General features: G+C 40.9%; 2 protein-coding genes across 2 annotated transcripts in view; one reads left to right on the top strand and one right to left on the bottom strand.

Moving 5' to 3' along the window:
• dtwd1 (DTW domain containing 1) overlaps nt 1-16,227 on the top strand; it is a 376,654-nt gene that overhangs the window by 42,296 nt on the left and 318,131 nt on the right. The gene's annotated exons all lie outside the window — the stretch shown is intronic.
• nnt2 (nicotinamide nucleotide transhydrogenase 2) overlaps nt 1-16,227 on the bottom strand; it is a 47,828-nt gene that overhangs the window by 27,044 nt on the left and 4,557 nt on the right. Inside the window, exons 5-14 of the mRNA XM_083996720.1 lie at nt 14,712-14,800; nt 14,436-14,623; nt 13,065-13,198; nt 11,494-11,685; nt 9,615-9,764; nt 8,482-8,644; nt 7,745-7,855; nt 6,668-6,813; nt 5,369-5,564; nt 923-1,156 (exon numbers count right to left, since the gene is read on the bottom strand). Coding sequence (XP_083852846.1) covers nt 923-1,156; nt 5,369-5,564; nt 6,668-6,813; nt 7,745-7,855; nt 8,482-8,644; nt 9,615-9,764; nt 11,494-11,685; nt 13,065-13,198; nt 14,436-14,623; nt 14,712-14,800 — 1,603 coding nt within the window. The remainder of the gene's footprint in view (nt 1-922; nt 1,157-5,368; nt 5,565-6,667; nt 6,814-7,744; nt 7,856-8,481; nt 8,645-9,614; nt 9,765-11,493; nt 11,686-13,064; nt 13,199-14,435; nt 14,624-14,711; nt 14,801-16,227) is intronic.

The following is a 16,227-nucleotide window of genomic DNA, read 5'->3' as shown; positions in this document are numbered from 1 at the left end:
AAAATTACAGATTTTTTGGTCAATTCTCACATTTGGGGGCCAGACGGCAAAACAAACACCCAGATAAATGTTAAAGAGCCTTCAAAAAGTGATATTTCTATAATGTCTCCCCTTTAATGCAGAGCAATGATCAGACATGAAAAGGACCAAATCTACTGACTTTAACATTTGTAATATGCACAATATCTACTAGGGATGGGAAATCAGCCCCATCTTCAGATCGTTGGATCGTGGTGTCATCTGAGAGGGCGGGTGGAGTTATGTCAGCTTAAAAAACTAAAAAAAGGAAGCGCGCATGCATGACAGTAGTGTGCGAAACAGCAGCTGTTAGCAGTCGCTTATTTATTTAGCGTATGTAAGACAGAAGAGTCTGTGGCTGGAGACGTGAAAAAGAAAACCTGCGTCCGCGGCGCAGAAAGAAAAAAAGATGCAACAGGGTGTGTAGTTAAGAGTTTAACATCCACTCCTCAGTTGCACAGATCGAAGGGTTCTGTATGCAGACATGCTGCTCCACCAGAAGCATTAACAAGTACACAGTAGGTTCTAGAGATTATTCCTTTAACCTTCGTCTTGTGTCAGCTTTCTGCTGCCATCTATGGTGTTTCGGGTCAGTTTTGACCCGTATTTTAAATCAGCTGTAAAATACACTAAATACTTTTTTTTTTCATCCAATTAGTTTTTCTTCTCTTGGTTACATTGTCAGGCTTCCTTATCCATGAAAATATTGGTTTTAATATTTTTGGGTGTGGGCCCCTGGGCCTTTTTTGTCAGTATGACCCTTGGCTTCAATTGAACCTTCCTCTTGTCAGCTTTCTGCTTCCATCTATGGTGTTAGAGTCGGTTCTGACCCGAGTCTTAAATCAGCTGTAAAACACACTAAAAACAATTATTTATCACACACAGCAGGTACTACAGGTATCACCTTGCAGCTTGCCGTAGGCCACCAGCGAGCCGCTGAAGGTGACTCCTCCGATGTAGGTGCCCAGGTAGGCCACGGTCTTGATCATGCCGGCGGCCGGATGAGACTCCAGGTGAGGGAACTCGATCATGAACTCGGCCACGCAGGTGAGCACGGCGGCCAGCCCCACCAGGCTGTGGAACGCCGCCACCAGCTGAGGGAGGTCGGAGATCTCGATGCGCTTGGCGATGGTCAGACCTGCACCCAGACACACAGACAGACGGAAAACAAGTCAGATGTCAGAAAATCTCAGTGAGTTACTGTGTTTGGCCAGAGAAACACCAGACACTAAACTTCTCATGCACTGGCTCAGTTTAAAAAAAACAAAAAAATAAACATTTTGAAGTAAAAAAAAAAAAGAAGTTAAAAAGGAGCAAATGTCTAAAAGGCCTGCACCTGTTTCCAGTTACTGGGCCCGGTCTTCAAAGCAGATCTGATGAGTCTGAAGTTAAGTGTTTAAGTGTGTTTTCTTGAAAACACAGGGACACTAATTTAAGACTGAGTAAACCCTCATGTTCTGCTGCTTTCCCGTGTGTCTGTGTGCAAGTGTGTGTTGAGTCAAACATCGTTTATCATCCTGCTTTCTTAGATTACTATTAACATGTACAACTTTCAGACATGATGATGAAACCCACTCGTCTCTCTAGGCGGACCGGATCAATCGTCCTCTGGTATCAATTAACAGAAATATGTGTGTGTGTGTATGTATATCACACTCATTTCAAGGGCAGAGACGCTGCACGCAAAGCTAATAACATGTAACTGCTTCATGATGGCCTCGTAATGCTGAATCAACTTCAGAGGAGACTGAAGACACGTCCGAGACTGAAGCAGAGCTGCTGGTGGTCGCAACACGCTGTTCAGGATCAACTGTTATCAACTGTTATCAGCTTTTATCAGCTGTTATCAGCTTTTTATCAACTGTTATCAACTGTTATCAGCTTTTATCAACTGTTATCAGCTCTTATCAACTGTTATCAACTGTTATCAGCTCTTATCAACTGTTATCAACTGTTATCAGCTCTTATCAACTGTTATCAGCTTTTATCAACTGTTATCAGCTTTTATCAACTGTTATCAGCTTTTATCAACTGTTATCAACTGTTATCAGCTTTTATCAACTGTTATCAGCTTTTATCAGCTTTTATCAACTGTTATCAGCTCTTATCAACTGTTATCAACTGTTATCAGCTTTTATCAACTGTTATCAGCTTTTATCAGCTTTTATCAACTGTTATCAGCTTTTATCAACTGTTATCAACTGTTATCAGCTTTTATCAACTGTTATCAGCTTTTATCAACTGTTATCAGCTTTTATCAACTGTTATCAACTGTTATCAGCTTTTATCAGCTTTTATCAACTGTTATCAGCTTTTATCAACTGTTATCAACTGTTATCAGCTTTTATCAAGTTCTATCAGCTTTTTACCAGCTTTTATCAACTTCAGAGGAGACTGAAGACATGTCCGAGACTGAAGCAGAGCTGCTGGTGGTCGCAACGCCACGCTGTTCAGGATCAACTGTTATCAGCTTTTATCAGCTTTTATTAACTGTTATCAGCTTTTATCAACTGTTATCAGCTTTTATCAGCTTTTATCAACTGTTATCAACTGTTATCAACTGTTATCAACTTTTATCAACTGTTATCAGCTTTTATCAGCTCTTATCAACTGTTATCAGCTCTTATCATCGTTTTATCAACTGTTATCAGCTTTTATCAGCTTTTATCAACTTCAGAGGAGACTGAAGACACGTCCGAGACTGAAGCAGAGCTGCTGGTGGTCGCAACACGCTGTTCAAGATCAACTGTTATCAACTGTTATCAACTGTTATCAGCTTTTATCAACTGTTATCAACTGTTATCAACTGTTATCAACTGTTATCAACTGTTATCAACTGTTATCAACTGTTATCAGCTTTTATCAGCTTTTATCAACTGTTATCAGCTGTTATCAGCTTTTTATCAGCTTTTATCAACTGTTATCAGCTTTTATCAACTGTTATCAGCTCTTATCAACTGTTATCAGCTCTTATCAACTGTTATCAGCTTTTATCAACTGTTATCAGCTCTTATCAGCTTTTATCAGCTTTTATCAACTTCAGAGGAGACTGAAGACATGTCCGAGACTGAAGCAGAGCTGCTGGTGGTCGCAACGCCACGCTGTTCAGGATCAACTGTTATCAGCTTTTATCAGCTTTTATCAACTGTTATCAGCTTTTTATCAACTGTTATCAACTGTTATCAGCTTTTATCAACTGTTATCAGCTTTTATCAACTGTTATCAGCTTTTATCAACTGTTATCAGCTCTTATCAACTGTTATCAGCTTTTTATCAACTGTTATCAACTGTTATCAGCTTTTATCAACTGTTATCAGCTCTTATCAACTGTTATCAGCTTTTATCAACTGTTATCAGCTTTTTATCAACTGTTATCAGCGCTTATCAGCTTTTATCAGCTTTTATGAACCTCAGAGGAGACTGAAGCAGAGCTGCTGGTGGTCGCAACACGCTGTTCAGGATCAACTGTTATCAGCTTTTATCAAGTTCTATCAGCTTTTTATCAGCTTTTATCAACTGTTATCAGCTCTTATCAACTGTTATCAGCTTTTATCAACTGTTATCAGCTTTTATCAACTGTTATCAGCTTTTATCAACTGTTATCAGCTTTTTATCAGCTTTTATCAACTGTTATCAGCTTTTTTATCAGCTTTTATCAACTGTTATCAGCTTTTATCAGTTGATAAAAGCTGATATCAGCTCTTATCAGCTTTTATCAACTTCAGAGGAGACTGAAGCAGAGCTGCTGGTGGTCGCAACACGCTGTTCAAGAACTAAACGAGACGATGTGGACACAAGAAGCCGTTTTCAGCTCTTATCAACTATTGTCAGCTTTTATCAACTGTTATCAACTGTTATCAGCTTTTATCAACTGTTATCAGCTTTTATCAGCTTTTTATCAGCTTTTATCAGCTTGTATCAACTCTTATCATCTGTTATCAGCTTTCATCAACTGTTATCAGCTTTCATCAACAGTTATCAGCTCTTATCATCGTTTTATCAACTGTTATCAGCTTTTATCAACTGTTATCAGCTCTTATCAGCTGTTATCAGCTTTTTATCAACTGTTATCAGCTTTTATCAACTGTTATCAGCTCTTATCATCGTTTTATCAACTGTTATCAGCTTTTATCAACTGTTATCAGCTCTTATCAGCTGTTATCAGCTTTTATCAACTGTTATCAGCTCTTATCAGCTGTTATCAGCTTTTATCAACTGTTATCAGCTTTTATCAACTGTTATCAGCTCGTATCAGATTTTTATCAGCTTTTATCAACTGTTATCAGCTTTTATCAACTGTTATCAGCTTTTTATCAACTGTTATCAACTGTTATCAGCTCTTATCAGCTTTTTATCAACTGTTATCAGCTTTTATCAACTGTTATCAACTGTTATCAGCTCTTATCAGCTTTTTATCAACTGTTATCAGCTTTTATCAACTGTTATAAGCTCTTATCAGCTTTTTATCTATCAGGTTTTATCAGCTATTATCAGCTTTTATCAACTGTTATCAGCTTTTATCAACTGTTATCAGCTCTTATCAGCTTTTTATCAACTGTTATCAGCTTTTATCAACTGTTATAAGCTCTTATCAGCTTTTTATCTATCAGGTTTTATCAGCTTTTATCAGCTTTTATCAACTGTTATCAGCTTTTATCAGCTCTTATCAGCTTTTTATCAGCTTTTATCAACTGTTATCAGCTTTTTATCAGGTCTTTTCAACTGTTATCAGCTTTTATCAACTGTTATCAGCTTTTATCAGCTTTTTATCAGCTCTTATCAGCTTTCTATCAACTGTTATCAGCTTTTATCAGCTCGTATCAGCTTTTATCAACTGTTATCAGCTTTTTATCAGCTTTCATCAGCTCCTATCATCTTTTTTTTATCAGTTTTTATCAGCTTTCTTTCTTTCTTTCTTTCTTTCTTTCTTTCTTTCTTTCTATACTTTTGATATTTAAGGCAAAAGAAACAATCATCATCAGACTAAAAGAAGAAAAAAAGATGAGGAAAATACATTTCGCTAAATTACCTTTTCTCCTCTGATTGGCTGTATTTTAACTAAATGAAGGCATCTCTAAAGTTTCACACTACCATTGTCAGTTTGGTTAAAAAGAGATTTACAACATCCATACAATAGAATTATATAATGCCCCTTAAAGGGATAGTTCACCCAAAATTCAAACCCCTGTAACTCAGAGAAGCCACGGAGGACTCTGAAACTTCTCCCAGCCCTTAGTCCACATGAGGGGGAGGAGATCATGAGTGCAATTTCAATTTTGGGTGAACTATCCCTTTATAAACCCTGCTGAGCTGTGATCGGGGCCGTGTGGCCGCGGTAGGAGCGCCGTACCCAGCGTTCCTCCGGTTGCCATGGCCAGGGACATCTGGGACAGCAGCTCTGGAGAGGGTTTCAGCGCTCCCAGCGTGGCGGCGATGCCTCCCGCCACGCCCATCATGCCCAGCGTGTTGCCAAGGCGACTGGTGCGCTGGGCCGAGAGGCCGGCCAGAGCACCGACACAACACATCCCCGAGCCGAGGTACATCATCTGAAGAGGAAACACACACAGTCATGGCAACGGGACATCGTCAGGGCAACAAGGAGGAGGAAGGAGATGTAAAAACTAATGACAGCTGAACCTGTTTGTCAGTTCATTGTAAAGCTGCAACTAACAATTACTTTCATTATCGATTCATCTGTCTAAACGATTAATCCATTAATAACAATGAATCCAGAAGATTAAATGGCAACGTGCATCAGTGATTTTACATGAATTTCCCTCTACAACAACTCTGTGTGGTAACGTTGTGTTATTATCTCATAGCATGGTGAATGTGCAGCTCACAACTTGTCCACCAGAGCGTTGTGGAGTTGTTGGATTGTGTATTTGATGAGTTTGATGAGGGAAACCAAGAAATCCCATAATGAGCCTCCGTAGCGTAGCTCTGAACAGCTCACGGCTCTGCTCCGCCGTTCTAAAAACAGCTTGCACCGACAGTTAAAGGTAACGAACCTACTGCTATGACTATAGGGATTATGGTGATGGGCCAATTTGACAAAATGTTGAACTATCCCTTTAAGTAAATAGATGTGCATAATATTAAAAAAGCATCCAATTCATCTTGTTTTCTTTATTCTGAATGTGTCTGTCATTATGCAACCAAATCATTTCCAGGAGATTATAGCATAGTACAATAGCACATAAAATAGGCTATAATTAACCCAAATAACTTCAGATAAGACCAAACCAAGACAAGATAAATAAAATAAATACATTTCCATACAATAGTTTCCATTTTCCAAATGTATAAAATGTCTAAGCGATTAATCCATTAGTTGTTTGGTCAATAAAATGTCTAAAAACATCAACCAGTGTTTCTCAAACCACCAGACGACATCGTCCTCAAATGTCTTGTTTTGTCCACAAACCAAAGAGAGACTCAGTTTATTGTCATAAAGGAACAAAGAAACCAGAAATATTCACATTGAAGAAGCTGCAATCAGAGAATCTGGACTCAAACTGATTATTAGATTATCAGAATAGTTGAGGATTCATTTAATAATCAATTATTGTGCAATTAATTGATTGTTGCAGCTGTAGTTAATTGATCTAGAGAATATTAAATTAAATATTAGATATATGTTGGTCACCTGCTCGATGCTGTAGCCGGCGGCCAGCGACGCTCCGTAGCCGCCGACGAAGGCGCCGGCGGGAAGCAGGTACAGGTAGTTGTGCTCCGGAGGGTCAGTGGGACGTTTGAACATGTCCAGCATCCTCTGGGTGATGAGGAAACCACCTACACACACACACACACACACACACACACACGCACACACACACACACACGCACGCACGCACGCACACACACACAGAGAGAGCACTGAGTGTCTTTGACTTGAGCAGACAGACGATCTTACTGTGTTAAACATCAAACCTGCTGTAGTGAACTTTATTTATTTGGGAAATGTATTTTTATCAGCTTGTATCAGCTCTTATCAGCTTTTATCAGCTCTTTCTTTCTTTCTTTCTTTCTTTCTTTCTTTACTTTTGATATTTAAGGCAAAAGAAACAATCAGAAATGTATTTCTGAGTGTTTTTCTGAGGCTTTTGGTAAAAACCCTCTGGTGGCCATTCTAGGGGCCACAAGTGTCCTTTCTTCTGTTACATTTGAAAGAAGAGCAGTTCAATTTGGGATCATGGTGATCGCTAAAAAGCTGATTTTACGAGTGTGGAAAATGAACTCTGTGCCCACTTATAATTTATGGTTGGGAGAATTGTTAAATACTTTACATCTGGAGAGACTGAGATTCTACAATGAAGACAGAGGGGATACGTTTGATAAAACATGGGACCTTAAAATGTGAGCCCATAGACACTAAACTGGCTATTGTACAAAACCTTGCAGTCCAAACAAGAGTATGATGATGTATATGTCTACTGACCTATTTATTTTACTATTATTTATTTATTTTTCTGCTTTTATATTCTATCTACAGTACTCATTTTATGACCATGAAATATTGTTGAGCTTGATGTGCTGTGTTCTTTACTTTCTCTCTCTCTCTCTCTCTCTCTCTCTCTCTCTCTCTCTCTCTCTCTCTCTCTCTCTCTTCTCTTTTTCCTCTAGCTACTTATTTTTTCTCTTCATTTTATATGTATTTTCTTTTTTCTTCTTTCTCTTCATTGAAAATCAATAAACATATAAAAAAAAAAAAACAACATCAAACCTGCGATGTTGATGGAGGAAACGAAGGCGGCGCCCAGAGCGAGACTCTCCGGTAGACTGGAGGGGGTGAGGCCTCCTCCCATCAGCACCAGACCCCCCACCGCCGTCAGACCTGAGTCCACAGGGGGGGGGGGGCGAGACCCGTCAGCTCAGAGACAGACAATAGAAACAAGCCAGTAGTGTAGTCTAATGCAACTGCTTTCTAGGTGGTAAACTGTTCATACTTGTATCACATAGACGCTGGTTCTCAAACTTTTTATATCAAGGACCCAAATTTGACATATTTTTGAAAGATTATAGAGAAATTTCTGGAAAAAAAGTGGTAAAAATTCTCACAAAAAGAAAAAACAAAAGAATTTTTTTTTGAAAAAACTGGTAAAATTACTCAAGAATTCTAGAAAAAGTGGTAAAAATTTTCAAAAAGAAGGGGGGGCAAACAATAATACAAAAAGGGGTAAAATTTCTTTAAAAAATAGTAAAAAGTAGAACAGAAAAATTGAGAAGAAACTGGTAAAATTTCTCAAAAATATTCAAGAAAAAGTGGTAAAATGTGAATAAAAAGTAGTGGAGCCCCTTGAACCGTGTCAACCCTCCCACTCTGAGAACCACTGACATTTACTTTAGTTAGATAGTTTAGTTGTACTGGCTATACTGAAGTATTTATGTATTTTCAGTTCACATAGACTACACCACTAATAAAAGCATGAATTGATCTGGCGGCGTCAGCGGCGTTCTGACCTGAGATGGCGTTGGTGACGGACATGAGCGGCGAGTGCAGCGCCGGCGTGACGCCCCACACCGTGTGGTAGCCGACGATCCCGGCCAGGCCGAAGGTGGTGACCATCTGGGTGAAGGCCGCGTTGGGCGAGATGATGCCCAGCAGCAGACACGTGGACACGCCCACACACACACACACACACACACACACACACACACACACACACACACACACACACACAGTTCATGTTGTGTACTCAGGGTTCCTACACATTTGAAATTTCCAAATTCCAGACTTTTTCCAGACTTCTCGGTAAAAACATTCAAATAATTTGTGATATTTAAGTAAATAGATGTGCATAATATAAAAAAAAAGCATCCAATTTATCTTGTTTTCATTATTCTGAATGTGTCTGTCATTATGCAACCAAATCACTTCCAGGAGATTGTAGCTAAGTACAATAGCAAATAAAATAGGCTATAATTAACCCAAATAACTTCAGATAAGACCAAACCAAGATAAGATTAATAAAGCAAATATATTTCCATACAATAGTTTCCATTTTCCAAATGTATAAAATCAAATTCCATACTTTCCATACTTGCGTAGGAACCCTGTCCAGTTGTTTGCATGTTGTTGTTATAGAGAAAAAAGATTCATTACAATCAATCACAGACACGGTTTCACAACAGGTTATGTAACCATGACGATCTGTAAAGAGTTTTCACTGTGGTTCATTAAAACGACGCGGCTGCGTTGAAAAGTTCCATTAACACGTGATGATCTCAGGGTTTTAGCAAAAGTTTCCACATCAGATTGTTTGGAACTAAATTATTTTTTATTATCAGTTAATCTCCCAAAGATGTCTCGCAGTGAAATGTTTCCACGGTGACAGATTTCAGCCCGAGGGATCGTTTCAAACCAACATATTTTCTTCGTCCACATGCAAATAAAAAACTCACTTTGCTCTGATGTTCAATAAGGAACTCCCACATCCAAATCTAACGCGATGAATCATCTAAATATTTGTCTTTTTACTCTTTTCATCAACTAAACTAATGGTTTCAGTTTTATGTACAAGGGAAACTAGAGAAGGTCGTTCTGTTCCAGTGAGTCTGAGGTGTTTTCCCCCCCCGACCTTTGACCTCTGACCTGTGGTGTAGACGCCGGCCGACGTCAGCGTGCGGTTGAAAGGAGAAACGGCCGCTGCTTTCTCCTTCTCCAGCTCCAAGACGGATTTCTGTTTGACCGGGGCCGGGGGGGCCGTTTTAGGCAGCGGGGAGGGGAACATGTTCCTCCCGTCCTGGATGAAGCAGAAGAGAAAAAACAAAACAAAACACACACAAGAGGAACGTCCGAGTCAGAGTTTTGCGTGAGAAACACACATCAAGACTTTGGAGTCGTGCATTGTGGGAGATCTGGGCTGGACGGACACAAAGCCACGGAGCGACTGGAGATTAGAGCGAACAAACAGCAATCACGAACCAGTTACCAGCGGTTTTCTAAGATAAATTCTCTTTTAAGGGGCCTGAATAATGCTTAGTTTAACAAGGGGGTAAACCGATATGTCGTGTTGAGGTTTTGCATGCTCTCTCTGTCATAAACAATGTGTCAAAGCCAAGATTCCTGGAAAAGTATATTTTGAAACGTTCATAACATTCTTGCTGCGATCCAACAGGAGCGATTCCCAGCTGGGATCGGGTTTAGAGCTCGTTTGGCTCGACATCCCAGCAGGACCGAGGCTGCCAGCAGAGCTACAACCAATCACATCTCACCTTCATTCTGAGCAAACTCCTTCAAGAATCGTCTCTAAACTGTACAAAGGTTTATTGAAACAACAGGGAAGAAATACAGTGTATATAAAAGTGAAATGGGAAAAATTATTCAATATTGAGTTGTCTGGGAGTGATTGGCGATTGGTGATTTTAAGTACGCTGCACCTGCTGCTTGGAATGCACTGCAGAAAACTCTAAAGCTAAAGGAGCTGATCAACCTTGGATCTTTGAAAACTTGTGTGAGAGAAATTGGAGCAGCTTCATACCGCACTTGTTTTTGTTTTAATGTGAATCCGAACTTTTAGTCCTGTTGCTTTTATCTGTGTGTTGTGTGATTTCTGTGTCATGTATGTGTAGTAACTTTTCTGCTGCTGTCTTGGCCAGGCTTCCCTTGAAAAAGAGGCCATTGTGTCTCAATGGGACCGACCTGGTTAAATAAAGGCAAAAAAAAAAAAAAAAAAAAAATTGGCAGTCCATATTTAAGACCCAACATACATCACAAAGCTTGGTTTGGTTGGAAAAATTTGACACGTTTTTTTATTACACCAAAAATAAACAATTAGGCCAACAACAATATTGTTGGAGAAACTGTGAGCAACTGAACGCCAACCACTCTCATATATTTTGGTCATGTATGAAAATATAGTCATTTTGGGAGGCGGTTGTAAGAGCCATGGGTGAAATTTTTGGATATAATATTCCCAATGATCCTCGGTATGTATATCTAGGACTGATACCAGAAGATGTAACAGGTAAAGAAGACAGATACTTGTTCAAGATCCTGTTACTTGCAGCTAAGAAAGTCATTACAAGGAGTTGGCTGAGAACTGAGCCACTGGCTGGACGTTGGAGAAGAAATCCATCAATGGAACAAATGACCTACAGTCTACGAATCAAAACAGAGCTGTATGCTGTACGATACGAATACGAATACGAATACGAATACGAAAACTTTATTATCCACAGAGTGGAAATTCCTCTTTGGTTTCACCACCATAGACGTGTCTCACAACATCAGAACACATAATAACACAATAAAAAACATTTCAAGGATAGAAAAATATATAAAAATAGCCTATGGCAGTAACTGTACTTCACATATCACACATTCAAGTACATAATACTTGAATGAACATAATAGATGGACAAAATGGCACCTTTACGTAGTAGTGTTTATCCCCCTTGTGTTTTTGTATTTCTGTATCTGTTTTTATTGATTGGAAAAAATAAAGTTAAAAAAAAAAAAAAAAGTCTCACCTTCATGACCAGAGTGCCGCGGATGACGTGGTCGATGGTTCCGTAGTCGAACTGCTCCTTGGGCTCGTAGTGGAAGTATTCCTTGTCGGGGCTGATGGCCTTCAGCAGCTTGAGGATGTTGTTGGAGTAGAGCGTGCTGGCCTGCGTGGCCATGCGGCTGGGAAGGTCCGTGTAGCCGATGTGTGTCACTCCCTGCTCGCCACGACACAAAGGTTGGAGAAAACCAATAGACATTTAAGGAAACTTTCCCAAGAAACTATAACCCCATCAGCTAAACTGTTCTAGAACTCAAAATTTATAGACATAGATATAAACTGGAACTTGGTGTGGACTTCAAGCAACAGATACTGTGTCACAAACAAGATAAAGGTAGATAAGATAAATATAATATTAATACCCCTTTCTATGATATGTATATATATTTTTTAATTTGTTTATTGTATGTTTATTGTTTGTATGTATGTATATATAAATGTATTAATTTTAAAAAAAAAAAGGTTGGAGAAAGTCTCTATGTTGCAAGTCCAAGTAGAGCCTCAAGTCTTTGCTCTCAAGTCCAAGTAGAGTCTCAAGTCTTTGTCATCTAGTCCAAGTAGAGTCTCAAGTCTTTGCTCTCAAGTCCAAGTAGAGTCTCAAGTCTTTGGCATCAAGTCTAAGTAGAGTCTCAAGTCTTTGTCATCAAGTCCAAGTAGAGTCTCAAGTCTTTGCTCTCAAGTCCAAGTAGAGTCTCAAGTCTTTGGCATCTAGTCCAAGTAGAGTCTCAAGTCTTTGGCATCAAGTCCAAGTAGAGTCTCAAGTCTTTGGCATCAAGTCCAAGTAGAATCTCAAGTATTTGGCATCGAGTCCAAGTAGAGTCTCAAGTCTTTGGCATCAAGTCCAAGTAGAGTCTCAAGTCTTTGGCATCAAGTCCAAATAGAGTCTCAAGTCTTTGGCATCAAGTCCAAGTAGAGTCTCAAGTCTTTGACATCAAGTCAAAATAGAGTCTCAAGTCTTTGGCATCAAGTCCAAGTAGAGTCTCAAGTCTTTGGCATCTAGTCAAAATAGAGTCTCAAGTCTTTGCTCTCAAGTCCAAGTAGAGTCTCAAGTCTTTGGCATCTAGTCAAAATAGAGTCTCAAGTCTTTGACATCAAGTCCAAGTAGAGTCTCAAGTCTTTGCTCCCAAGTCCAAGTAGAGTCTCAAGTCTTTGCTCCCAAGTCCAAGTAGAGTCTCAAGTCTTTGCTCTCAAGTCCAAGTAGAGTTTCAAGTCTTTAGCATCTAGTCCAAGTAGAGTCTCAAGTCTTTGGCATCAAGTCCAAGTAGAGTCTCAAGTCTTTGGCATCTAGTCCAAGTAGAGTCTCAAGTCTTTGGCATCAAGTTCAAGTAGAGTCTCAAGTCTTTGACAAGTAGAGTCTCAAGTCTTTGGCATCAAGTCCCAAGCGAGTCCAAGTCTTTTTTTTGATTTGATCATCAAAATCGGGACTCGAGTCCAAGTCAAGTCCCAAGTCTCGAGCCCAAGTCCCCACCTCTGCAAGACATCACAGGAATCGTACGTCTACGAAGCTGCAGATAGAACATCAGAGACTCCACTCACCTTGTGAATGTGCAGCTCTCCGGGCCTGGTGGTCTCGATGTTGCCCCCCGCCTCAGCAGCCAGATCCACCACCACCGAGCCGTCCCTCATCGACTCCACAAACTCCCTCTTGATCAGGATGGGGGCGCGCTTCCCTGCACGGGGACAGGAAACAGACCAGGCGTTCAAGATATCAAGCAATCTCCTCCCACAGTTCATCTCTCCCAATCTAATCTATTTCAATTTAAAGGGATACTTCACCCAAATCCGATAATGCACCAATCATCTCCTCACCGTCATGCCAAGGAAGGGTCTGGAGAACTTCCAGAGTCATCAAAACTCTTTAGGAGTTGCAGGGGGGGTCCGGCTGGTGACGGGTTTTCATATAATGGTGGTGGATAGAGTTCACTTCTGATTGGTCCAAAACACATACTATGAAACATCCAGATACCTCCATACTGCTCGTCCTACTGACCCAAGTGTCCTGAAGCCAAGACATGGAAAAGTTGTTCAGAATAAATTAATGTGATCTCTGTTTTTATCCTTGTTGTAGCAGTAGCTACCAGTGGCTGTTGATGTTTCGCGAGATTTGCTGTGAGATGTTCATTCATCGTTGTAAACCATTGGATGTTTGATGTAAACATAGAAGAACATCTCGCAGCCACTGGGAGCTGCTGCTACAACAAGGATAAAAACAGAGATCAACAACTTTTCCATGTCTTGGCTTCAAGACAGTATGGAGGTATCTGGATGTTTCATAGTGTGTGTTTTGGACCAATCAGAAGTGAACTCTATCCGCCGCCATTATATGAAAACCCCCTGGAACTCCTACAGAGTTTTGATGACTCTGGAAGTTCTCCAGACCCTTCCTTGGCATGACGGTGAGGAGATGATTGGTGAATTATCGCTTTTGGGTGAAGTATCCCTTTAATTCAAATATCCATGGCCTCTCGTTCAATAATCTTGCACTGTATTGTATTGCACTGTGTGTATTGGTTTCTTTGTGTATTATTGTCTACTTGGTGTTATTGTTTCTGTAGTGTGTCTTGAACTTTGTGTCCCCTGTGTCCTTGTTTTATGTATTATGACCTTTATGTCCTTGTTTTGTATATTTTAATGGCCGGAGGACAACAGTTGTAAATCAACCTCTGGGTAAAACTGGCACGTTTACAGAAATGTTCATTAACGTGCACCGTCCTCTAGATAGATAAATCAGAGAAACATGGACTTGAGCCAGAAACATGGCTCCACATTAAAGCTGCACTCAGAGAGAAAAAACAAAACAAACTGATGCTTTGTTGTGGCCAAAACATGAGCAACTCATTTCCTTCTTCCACAATCGATCAACAGCAGCGAGAGAAAAACAAGCTAATGAACATCAAAGCCACTGACCTGGGATCAGGGCGGTGCTGATGAGAATGTCCACGTCTTTACACTGTTTGGCGAAAAGGGCCATTTCAGCTTCGATGAACTCTTTGGACATTTCTTTGGCGTAGCCTCCGACTCCGTCTCCAGACTCTTTGATGTTCACCTCCAGAGGCTCCACCCCAAACGACTTGAACTGCTCCAGAGCCGCCGGCCTGGCGGGGACCGGCACACGGTTTATCGTTAAAACATCATCACAGTCTGAAACATGACAAGTACAAAGATGTTTGATCCATCTCAGACCTGGTGTCAAACCCTCTGACGATGGCTCCCATGGACTTGGCTGCTCCGGCTGCTGCTAATCCAGCTACTCCCCCTCCGATCACCAGGACCTGAAACATCCAGACAGGAGAAACTATGGGATGTTGTAAGCCGGTGCATATTCTCATTTGTCCAGGTCATAGTATTCAAAGGAGGTTAAATCGAAAGCAACTGGACTTAGTTATTTGTCTAGGAAGACGTTTCACCTTCATCCAAGAGGCTTCATCAGTTCATGTACGCAGCTGACCAGGCTGGGACTGGTCCAACTATCTGGTGTGGAGACTCACTATTTAACCTCTTGTGTGGGCGTTTCACAAGTGATGATGTCACTGGTTCCCTTTTGTGCTCCAAGTGCCAACGACAGTCGTTTAAATGACTGCCTTTGATGGAAAGTTGGTTTTGACTTTGTTAGTGCCCTATGTTGTTCTAACGACAGTCGTTGGAGTCACTTGCCACTTGTGAACAGTGGTTGTTCTTTGAGGCTAGATTGTTGAGTCTCCTGGGAAGGGATGAAAGGGCAGCATTGTAAATTGGAGATAGGTGGTGTCTCAGACCTCCTCCCCTGTTGAGGGATGGTTTCTCTACTTTCACATAGATGGCTTCTTTAACTCCTCTTTCAAACCATCTGTCCTCTCTGTCTAGGATTTGAACATTGCTGTCCTCAAAGGAGTGGGCTTTCTCCTTGAGATGTAAATGGACAGCAGAGTCCAGGCCTGAGGAGTTAGCTCTCCTGTGTTGGGCCATGCGTTTATGCAGTGGTTGTTTTGTTTCTCCAATGGGATGTTGTGTAGACCAGTGTTTCTCAACCTGGGGGTCGGGACCCCACGTGTGGTCGCCTGGAGTTCAAATGGGGTCGCTTGAAATGTTTTTATAAAAAAGCCTGTGCATATTCTCATTTGTCCAGGTCACAGTATCTCAAAGGAGTTTTCAATAAAGCAACTGGACTTGATTATTTGTCTAGGAAGACGTTTCACCTTCATCCAAGAGGCTTCATCAGTTCATGAACTGAACTACCTTGGCCGTAGAGCGTTACCTTGGCTGTAGAGCATTACTAGAGCGTTACCTTGGCTGTAGAGCGTTACTAGAGCGTTACCTTGGCTGTAGAGCGTTACTAGAGCGTTACCTTGGCTGTGGAGCGTTACCGTGGCTATAGAGCGTTACCTTGGCTATAGAGCGTTACCGTGGCCGTAGAGCGTTACCTTGGCTGTAAAGCGTTACCTTGGCTATAGAGCGTTACCTTGGCTATAGAGCGTTACCGTGGCTATAGAGCGTTACCGTGGCTATAGAGCGTTACCGTGGCTATAGAGCGTTACCGTGGCTATAGAGCGTTACCGTGGCTATAGAGCGTTACTTTGGCTATAGAGCGTTACCGTGGCTGTAGAGCGTTACCGTGGCTGTATAGCGTTACCTTGGCTGTAGAGCGTTACTAGAGCATTACCGTGGCCGTAGAGCGTTACCTTGGCTATAGAGCGTTACCGTGGCTATAGAGCGTTACCGT

Source organism: Trachurus trachurus, assembly GCF_905171665.1.
Source record: "Trachurus trachurus genome assembly, chromosome: 3".
In the NCBI taxonomy this organism is placed as follows: Eukaryota; Metazoa; Chordata; class Actinopteri; order Carangiformes; family Carangidae; genus Trachurus; species Trachurus trachurus.
Note: the sequence above shows the minus strand (reverse complement) of the source record. Positions and strands in the feature narration are given on the sequence as shown.